The 10,805-nt window shown below is 40.2% G+C and overlaps 1 protein-coding gene across 1 annotated transcript; it reads left to right on the forward strand.

Moving 5' to 3' along the window:
• Window positions 1-887: 887 nt before the first annotated feature.
• LOC308091699 (uncharacterized protein) lies at window positions 888-6,183 on the forward strand. The gene is made up of 3 exons (XM_080437376.1): window positions 888-993; window positions 2,518-2,624; window positions 3,458-6,183. Exons 2-3 carry the CDS (start codon window positions 2,555-2,557, stop codon window positions 4,999-5,001), a joined length of 1,614 nt encoding a protein of 537 aa, XP_080293502.1. The 5' UTR covers window positions 888-993; window positions 2,518-2,554; the 3' UTR covers window positions 5,002-6,183.
• Window positions 6,184-10,805: the final 4,622 nt, after the last annotated feature.

Consider the following 10,805-nt stretch of genomic DNA (forward strand, 5'->3'; position numbering starts at 1 on the left):
CTTAGTCTTAGTTCAAACCTCCCAAAACAAACTGATTGGATCAAATTGTCAAATATTAAGAAAGAGGCAAACATTGGGAAAATGTACTAGATCGGCCATTTTCACAATATTTATCTGTGGAACCGAGCCAGACTAAATGTAATGCCTAAACTCCTACATTCAAGTGCTTGTCAGGATGGGGGGTCCCCACTTCAAATTAGGGGTCCCTTTCTTTTTTTTCCTATGGAAATACCAAAACGATAGAACTTGCACGAAAACAAATTTCACCCACTTTTTTTTTACTTCTGATGTGACAATAATAAAGCTGATTCTGAAGGTTGAGAACCAGGTTGTTCTATCTATGGGAACCTCCGTGATCTACTCCTTCTGTGTGTGCGTATGTGTGTGTGTGTCTTGGCTGATGTAGCGTTTTGTAGTATAGCAGTAACCCCATTTGGAACCTCTCCCTCCGCTACCGCTCCGAGATGAGGTCCCACATTTTTTTTATATTTTCCACTTTGCTTATTTCTTACCCTTTTCCGCAAATCGTATCCAAAAAGTAAAGGTTTTTTTGCACTGCTCTCAGATGTTTTAACTTCTAGCGGCAAAGAAAGAAAAAAAATCGCTTAAAATGTGAGCCTGTGGCCATGTTTTCCCAATGCAATCTTACTGGAGCAGTACTGCGCATGCGGACAGGGGTCGACTGGCCACAGGCTGACATTTTAAGCGATTTAAACACTTGTTTCAACCCGACAGATAGATTTTTCTTTTCAGATCATACATCTGAAAAAGGTTTTGCAAAAATCGGCCTCCTGGTGGTTAAACAGGCCAATCTGAACAAATTGGGGCAGAGGTTCTGCTCTAGTGTCCAGGGAGTGTGTGTGTGCACAGTTTTGCTGCAATTGGGCCAACTGTGCCGGAGATTAGCTGTGCGCAGACGGACACATGGACGGACGGACAGGGTGCAAAACAGTCTCCTTCGGCCTGGCGGAGACAATGAGATAGGATATAACGGTAATGGTAGTTATACAAAAAATAAATATTGAAACACATTCAAATAAAAAAATGCCAGAAACAATTAGAAAGTGGTCAGGTATGCACATCCTTAGTCTGGATGATTGTTTCTGGTCATATGGCCTTTTCCACTGTACACAGTGCCAACTATGACTGCATGCAGCTTCTTCCAACAGTTAAGGTCCTTTCACACGGCAAAAGGCCAACGCGCCTATGTAATTCATTTTCAATGAGAGGCGGGCGATTATTTGGGACGCGCGGAGAAGTTGAGGGGCGGTGAGGCAGGCGGGCGCGTGAAATTCTCGCGCGCGTGCTCGGCAAGAGCTGGGTTGTGGTGAGATTTTATTTTCACCGCGCCGCGCAGGAGGAAAAAAACAACAATGATCGCGCTGATCCGAGCGGTACCGCCCACGTGAACCGCTTGCCGTGTGTTACGACCTTTGTAAATACTCATAGTTGCGGGTTGCTATTGTTTGGGCTTGTTACTGAAGTGTAGTTGCTTATCCCATTGAGACCTGAAGCCGATTCTACATGTCTCCTAAATCTCAACAGTTTTCTGAAAAACCTATGTTTCTATATCAGTGGTTCTCAATCTTTTTCACGTCAAGAACCCCCAAAATTATATGAATTTGGCCGCAGACCCCATCAAAGTATTTTGTTCCAGGGACCCCCCAGAAGCAAATATTTGAGTTAAAATGTTCGCTTTAAAAATACATATATTCAAAGATTTGCACACATTTTCACGATTTTTCAAAAATAGCAGATCTACAAGCTCATAGCGCGGCACCGAGTGCCGCGCTATGAGCTTGTAGATCTGCTATTTTTGAATAGCCAAAAGTGTAAAATAATGCTTTTTTAGCTCAAACAAAAAAATGACACAGTTCCAGGTCTTAATGGGTTATTTGGGCTTGCTTTCAAGAGGTGAGATCTTCAAGGCAACAACGTGTCGAGGCGCAACGCGTTGTTAGCTTGTAGATTTGTTCTCCCAATTTGTGACGTAAATGATGTCGGACCACTTCCGCTGCTTCTGGAATATTATTGCATAATAATGGACTTTCATATAAACAGTACATCGTGCAATGTACTCGAAGGTGGAAAAGAAGATGGTTGCCAAGCCAGAGCCATGAGCGATTTTTGTAGCAAATTGGGAGAGAATTGGACAACTGCTTGGCTCTAATCTAGTAGTCCGTACGCACAAATACAGTCTGCCGGACGAGGCTTCAATTATTGTAGCAAGATGGGATGTATAGCAGCAGAAACATTAAGAACAGATGGGTTACCTACCCCTTATTTACTTAAGACCATTGTTTGCATTACAGGAGTCCGTCTTTTGATGCATTTATTTCCTTGTGTAATCTTAAACTAAGTGTGATTGCTTCTCTAATATATAAATCCCACAATCTTTGAACCCAAGATTCATATTTTTGAAAGTTGACTTAGGCTATTTTGCCTGCAAATCGTTATTTTTTACACCACTGCTGGGTCTCCAGTAATTAAAGTCATTATTCAATTTGTTCATTTCAGACCCAGTGTGTGTCTGAAGTCCAGACTGCAGGTGAAGATGAACTCTCCAGACTCATCCAGGGACATTTCTATTAAACAGGAGGAACCTGAAGACCACCCACACCTCAGTATGTATTTTAACTATACGATTATCTTGGCAAAAAATATGACAATTATAATATCCGGATATTATAGGATATTATAATTGTCCAGGACTTTTTGTGTTATCCTTTTGGCCTAAATGTTTTACTGTACCTCTGCGCTATTACATTTTGTTTTACTAATAAAGTATTATTCAATCAATCAATGACTAAATCAATATGCATAGGCATCATTAAATATGCAATACAAAAGAAAACTGCACCACATTGTACATTTTTGGTTTCCAAAAACATTTGAGGTGAGAAATAGTGCACTAACACTTGATTCGGCACTGCCTTGTTGCAGTGACAGTGTACAACGTAACGTTTAGATCACATACTTTAAATTACATTATGTACGCTGTGTGACTGTTGTAAACATTGCCTCAGAGCCACCCAGCCCTTTTCATTGGGAATTAGGTTAAAATATGGTTGCAAAAAGCCATTTCAGCTGGTCTTTAAGTGGTTAACAACATTCAAATAAGTATATCTTCAACTATTTCTAGATTTCAGTGCATGGCACTGAACTAGAAAGCTTACAGGCTGCACTTTAGTACATTGTGCTGCAAGTCATGGTCATGTTTCAGTCTCTTACAGATTAGTAGATGTTCTTGGCCTACTGGCAGCATATACAAGAACTTAGGCGCTGATCGGTACAGTGGTTTGTTAAATTAGCCCCAGACACAGATGGATTCTTATTTAATAACTGTTTGGTCAGTCTTAGTAGGTAATAGCTTTGTACATGGAACATAGAAGATAGAAAAATAGATTTACATTTTAAGAATCCAGTGTTGACTATCATGTTATTTTTCTGCTCCTAGCCATCCTGCACATGGTTGTGTGTAAAGAGGAGGTTTCTCCTAAACAGGAGAGGAGCCCCAGTCTGCTCCAGGAGGAACCAGAGCCTCCAAAGATTAAAGAGGAACAGGAAGAGCTACTTCAAAGACCAGAGGACCCTGTTGGGTCAATGTTGACATTACTAGCAGTGAAAGCTGAAGTTGATGAAGACATCACTTCACACTGCTCTGAAGTTAAAGTTAAGCTTGAATCTGACACTGAAGTCACTGAAGACAGTGATGATTGGGGGGAGAAAAGTGGGGGTGTCAACACTGGAGAAAAAACTGTCCAGTGTAACAAGAGTTTCAGCCGTTCATATTTCAAGACACACCAGCGTGTCCATGCTGGAGGTGCACTAGGGACACCTTTCCGATGTGAACATTGCGACAAAGGTTTCACACGGTCAGATTACTTGAAGAGACACCAGTATGTCCACAATGGAGAAAAACCTTTCCACTGTGAACATTGCGAGAAGGGTTTTATTACGCCATGTGGACTGAAGATACACCAGCGTATCCACACTGGAGAAAAGCCTTTCCACTGTAAACATTGTGACAAGAGTTTCAGCCAGTCAAGTACCCTGAAGAGTCATCAACATATCCATACTGGAGAAAAACCTTTCCACTGTAAACATTGTGGCAAGAGTTTCAATCAGTCAGGTAACCTCCACATACACCAACGTATCCACACTGGAGAAAAACCTTTTCACTGTAATCAGTGTAGCAAATGTTTCACTGACTCAGGTTCCCTCAAGAAACACCAGCGTATCCACACTGGAAAAAAACGTTTTCACTGTGAGCAGTGTGGACAATGTTTCAGGGAGTTAAGTCACCTGAAGAATCATCAGCGTATCCATACTGGAGAAAAACCTTTCCACTGTAAACATTGTGATAAGAGTTTCAGTGATTCAAGTTCCCTCAAGAATCATCAGCGTATCCATACTGGAGAAAAACCTTTCCACTGTAAACATTGTGGCAAGAGTTTCAATGTATCAAGTTCCCTCAAGAGACACGAGCGTATCCATACTGGAGAAAAACCTTTCCATTGTAAACAATGTGACAAGAGTTTCAGTGATTCAGGTAACCTAAAAAAACACCAGCCTATCCACTCTAGAGAAAAACCTTTTAACAAATGTTTCACTGACTCAGGTTCCCTCAAGAATCATCAGCGTATCCACACTGGAGAAAAACCTTTCCATTGTAAACATTGTGACAAGAGTTTCAGTGATTCAGGTAACCTAAAAAAACACCAGCTTATCCACACTGGAGGAAAATCTTTCCACTGTAAACAATGTGAAAGGAGCTTCTGGAAGTCAGGTGACCTGGAGAGACACCAGCGTGTCCACACTGGAGATAAACCTTTCCACTGTAAGCTACATCTCCACGATTACACAGCGTGCCTATGTGGTAAGGCTGCAACAACTGATCGATTAAACGATTTAAAATCGATTACCAAATTTGTTGCCAACGAATTTGATACGAATCGCGTTCTTTTTGTTTTACCAACAGCGGCTATTTATCCAGTTTAATACTGTTTTGTAAAAGCACTAGCCGTAGCTAAAACTATGGAATGAAACTTCTCGCCTCCCTCCGAATCTGACGCATGCACAATAACGACCGCGAAGAAAAATGAAAACAACAATGGCGGCCCCTGTGCAATTTACTGAGAGTGTTTCACCCACAACGTCGTAAAGAAAAGTATGTATTATGTGTGTATATGTATTTAATAGGTAGTAGCCTTATCAGCAGATGAGCAAAATTGTATAACATGTACTTTTTAATTAATTATTCATCTGTATTGTCGTTATTGTTAGATAGAACATGGCTAAAACAACGTAAAATCTAAATTATAAGGTAATTGCTAAATAAGTGCGATAATCTGATTAATCGTTCGAATAATCGCCCGATTCATTGATTATTGAACTAATTGTTATTTATATATATATAAATAATAATGATATTGTATAATCTCAATGTTTGTAAACAGCACAGAGACCAGGGACAGATAATGCATGGGCTACTGGAATTTGTGAGCAAAAATAGAAATAGTGAAAAGAGTAAAATATCAAAACTTCTGCAAGAAATTAAGGTAAAAGAGGATAATACCAAAGAGAAATGGGAAAAATAATTATCAATAACAAATTTGGGAGATTATTGGAAAGAAGCATACAAAACATTTTAAGGCGACACAATCCAAGTATTGCAAATAATTTGCTTGGAAGATTAATATGAGGATTTTTTTAACACCCAAAATGTTATCAAAATATAGACCAGCAGGCAGTGCTGAATGCTGGAGGAAATGTCCAGAAACTGGAAGCCAATCATACACACATTTTCTGTTTATGCCCAAAAAGTTAAAAGGTTTTGGGAGATACAGTAGTAAAAAGAAATATAACCAATGCACTTTCCTTAAGGTAACCCATACACCCAATCAATATTTGATTAGGTATTATTCCATTAGAAATATACAGGGATAAATATCTGTATACAATATTACGTAATCGCTGCTTTAACAAATCACACGGAAATGGTTGGATGTAAACCCACCATCTATTAATAATTGGAAGATAACAAAGAGATGGAAAGAATTACTTAAAAAATTTGAAACCGTGAAGATGAATTAGAAAGAAACTGGATTAAATGGGACTCAGAAATACATAGTAGTACTACAGGAAAGCTATCCCTATCCCCCTCCCTTTTATTTTGTTTTATTTATTGCACCTCCCCTTTTATTTTTTTGTATTATTAATTTATGTTTGTATATGTAATTAAAACAAATAAAAAATGATGCAGGATGAATTAAACAAGTAAAGAGAACTTGTAAGATAATTAAATGAAATCAATAACATGTACAAACCTGCAATAAAGTAAAAAAAAAAAAATGTTTGTAAACAAATAAATGGTGAATATTGTAGCTGATAAATGTGTTCTCTCTCTTTTAATATTGGATGACATTTGTAACCCACCTGAAAATGTATTTTCTGTTTGCTAAAGAGCAAGGAGAGACGGGGACAGCACTGTTACTTAATATAGCAATGAATACTTTAAGAATATACTGTAGGTCTTTAACTTTAACAAAACCCTTTTGTTTAACAGCACCTTAAAGGGAGACTTACATCAAACATGGTTTATTCTGTCCAGTTTTACTTAACTAAGTAAAAGTCATAACTTAACCCCCCCTGTTTTTCTTCTCAAACCTTTTACTTTACATATTTTAGTTTTTCTTATTTTTCATTTTGTGACATTAAATGACAGACAGATATACACATACTGTCATTTAACACTATTATTGTAGCAACTACTTCTTCCCAATATTCAAAAAACATTTAGAAGTGGTGCTATGAGGCTGAGCTTCGGCAGGAACTGTGTGACGCGTTTCCAAGCAAAACCAGAAAACTTATTGCAGTTAAGGTCATTTATTTATGCAAAATAATATGGTCCAAAAAATGTTACTGAAAATTAGATAATGAACAGACACACAGCAGGAGCTAATCAGTCGATTACTGTGGGAAGTGGGACATCAAACCAAAGCGTGGGAAAAAACAAACAAAAATAAGATAGCAAGCAAAATATAAATTTTGGCCCCTACAATACCGGCCCCTAATTATTATGCAACAAGTAATAATTACACAATCGTAAGTGTTATTCAAAGCAATACGAAAGAAAGATTTTTTTACGCAAAGTCTTCTTTCTTCAAGAACGGTGTATAGTGTAGTGAGTGTAGTGAATCAGTATAGCAGTGGTCCTCAACAGGCGGACCGCGGGACACGACCGGACCGCGGGACACGACCGGACCGCGGGACACCTCTCTGTGGACCCTGGGGAAATTATAATAAAAAAAATTTTTTTTTTCTTTTTCTTTTTTTTTTACCCTAAAACCGAAATAAAGTAACAAAAACGGGGGGAAAAGTACCCGAATCCGCCAAAATTGAGCACCTGACACCCATATGGCTTTCTTAAGAAAAGATTTAACTGTCAAGCCTCGTGAAGCCATGTCTGCTGGGTTGTTAACAGAGTTAACATATCTCCACTGGTGTGCATGTGAGACTTTGACGATTGCAGCAACTCTGTTTGCCACAAACGTTTGAAATCTTGCAGTCTTGTTGTAAGAAGGTGGTGAGAGTCAGAGCCCGTACACAACCCTGGATGAATGGAGACATCCTAAATGCCATCAAACTCAGAAACAAAATGTACTCTGAGTTCAGGAAATGCAAAGATGTGCAACTACTTGAAAGATGCAGAAATCAACGAAATGTAGTAAACAAATTGGTCAAAACTGCCAAAAAGAATTTCTTAAATGAAAGCATTGAGGCAAACAAAAGCCACCCACAAAAGCTGTGGGAAGCGCTACAGAAATTGGGCTGCAACAACAAAATTCAAACCAAAGCTACAAACATCTGCATTATTTCAAGTGGCGTGCTCATTACCGACAAGCAAGCGGTAGCGAACTGTTTTAACAGCTTTTTTACCACCATTGCAACTCAGTTGGTAAGCAAACTTCCTCAGCATTCAGGTTTGTACGGCTCTGACCACATCCATGCTCACTATGTTAAACTAGGGGCTAAAAAATACTCTTTTTCATTCAAACCAGTAAATGCTGATGATGTGCAGAAAAAACTACTCGCCCTCCAGCCAAACAAGGCCAACGGCCTTGACAATATCCCCACCAGATTCCTCAGAGACGCAGCTACTGCTATTGCCCCCATAGTAGCCCAAATCACAAACCTATCCATCAGCCAGTGTCACGTCCCACAGGATTTCAAGTTGTCAAGAGTAATCCCTCTGCATAAAAAAGGAAGCAAATTAGAACCTGGCAACTATAGGCCTGTTTCCATCCTTTGTTCCATCTCAAAGGTTGTAGAGCAATTAATTCAAGAACAAATCAACAGCTACCTCAGCGAGCATAAACTGTTGTTTGAATTCCAATCGGGCTTCAGAACCTCCCATTCCACTGACACATGCCTACTGTATCTGAACGTCTACATCAAACGTGAGGTAGACGCGGGCAAATACTGCGGCATGGTCATGTTGGACCTCCAAAAAGCGTTCGACACTGTAAACCACTCAATTTTACTTGATAAGCTGAGGGCGATTGGTTTTGACTGCACATCACTAAACTGGATGAGATCTTACCTGGAGGGAAGAGAACAAGTGGTTGACATCAACGGAACCATGTCCTCATCCCTCCCGGTGAGCTGTGGGGTTCCTCAGGGCAGCATTCTAGGGCCGTTACTGTTTCTTCTATACATTAACGACATGAGTGCTGCCTGTAACTGCAAATTGTTCCTGTTCGCTGTTCCCTGTTCGGCACTCCTGATCTCGGGAGAGGACAAGTTGCAAGTTGAGGAGGCGCTCAGCTCCGAACTCTCAAAAATCCGTACTTGGCTTACCGATAACAAACTGTCACTACACCTTGGGAAAACTGAATCCATTCTCTTTGGGACCAAACATTCCCTCAGACAGATGGATGTAAATGATTGGCCTTTGGCCACCTTTCAGGAGGCCAAAGGAGGAGGTAGTACCATTTTCCCGTTAGACAGCAGACCCTCCCCCCCCTGTTCTTGTACATTTTTTTTTTTCCCCCTCTTTTTTTTGTTGTTGTTGTTGTACATAGTGTTATTTTTTTTGCTGTTTATTTTGTAATGATATTTGAACTGTGGTGCCACTATATATGCCTATGAATTAAATACCAAGGCCCTCATTGGAAACAAGTCCGCAAGGACTTTTATGAATGGACCTGTTAGACAAAGTATTTTAAATGTAACTGTGCTGTTTTACATTTTTTTTGCCTAATAAAATATTCAATCAATCAATTCAATCAATCAATCAACGTAAAAGTTGTTCATGATGGTATTTATGGCCTGAGCAGTGAACTGGTTGACGTTGTCCTCAGCACATTTCCTAACGGAAAAGTTTGCGCAGCTGGGCGAGGAAGTTGCTCCAAATAGGTGTACGGTCATTCTGTATTCCACCATGTTCTGACTGTAGTCTCCATCTGGCCACCAGAGGAATCGTAACAAGTCACGATCTTCAGTTGGTACTTTCACCTGGTGAAACATTGCTTCTATGTCAGCAGCGATGACAACCGGTTCCTTACGGAATCTGGCCAAGACTCCAATCAAAGAACTGGTCAGGTCTGGCCCCTGTAAGAGCTGAGAGTTCAGTGAAACTCCTCGAAACGTCGCTCCACAGTCGAACACCACTCTGAGTTTTTTCTTTTGTGGATGAAAAACCCCGTGGTGTGGTAGATTCCATTTTCCTCCATCACTGCGTTCCAAGACTTCGTCCGGTACCTTCTCAGCGTAACCTTTAGATATCATGTCAGACACGAACTTGGTGTATTCAGAATGAAAAGAATGATCTATATTGAATCTTTTCTTCAAGTTCAGTGTGCGTTGTTCGGCAACACTTCTGTTGTCAGGCATGCATAGCTCCCTTTGCTTTAAAGGTAATCCAATACAATAATGGCCATCAACAAGTTTAGCAGATGTTGAGACTAAATTCACTGTTGGTCTTCTCTTGAATGTTCTTGGTCATCTCTGATGCACTCAGGAAAGTCGATCTTGAACTGCTGTTCCCACAGTTGATCAAGTTTCACAACTGATATCCGGTTGGCACTTATCACTGACTGCTCCTGAGCATCATCACTCTTTCCATCTAATGGCCCATTAACTGTCCAACCAAGTATGGTATTTACAGCGTACGGTCCATCTCCCACACTCCGGATGACATCTATTGGCTCCAGTGCTTTTGGTATGTCTGAGCCAATCAGCAGCTCTACCTCAGAGTCAAGTTCAGGTAAGTGAACATTCCTTAAATGAGGCCACTGATCGATGTCATTTTGCTGTGGGATGTTTCCTTTGTTCACAGGCATAGTCCTCTGTGTATATATGCCTGGAAGATTACAAAAGTCGCTGCTGTTCAGTCCAGCCACTTCTAGGCCTGAAACAATGTGTGTTTCAATAACCTTCCTCTGACCCATAGTTCTCAACAAGATATTCGATCTTCTTCCTTGAAGGTTGAGTTTAGCCATTAGCCCCACTGTACAGAACGATGCCGTGCTACCTGGGTCAAGGAATGCATATGTATGCACTGTTATGTTCCCTTTCCTGGCCTTTACCTGAACCGGCACTATTGCAAGCTTGCAGTTGTCTTCACCGGCCCCAGTAAGACCACTTGTCAGCACGGAAGCCATGGCTCTGTCTTTGGTGGTTTCCTTCCCTTCAGCTGGGTCTTTATTAAATTCCTTGGTTCTTTGGTAGATATGTAGCATTCTGGGATCTTCAAACTACAAACACTGCAACTGAGTCTCTTTTTGCAGTCTTTACTGATG

The sequence above is a fragment of the Gymnoscopelus braueri genome (genome assembly GCF_963280865.1).
Source record: "Gymnoscopelus braueri genome assembly, chromosome: 9".
Taxonomy (NCBI): Eukaryota; Metazoa; Chordata; class Actinopteri; order Myctophiformes; family Myctophidae; genus Gymnoscopelus; species Gymnoscopelus braueri.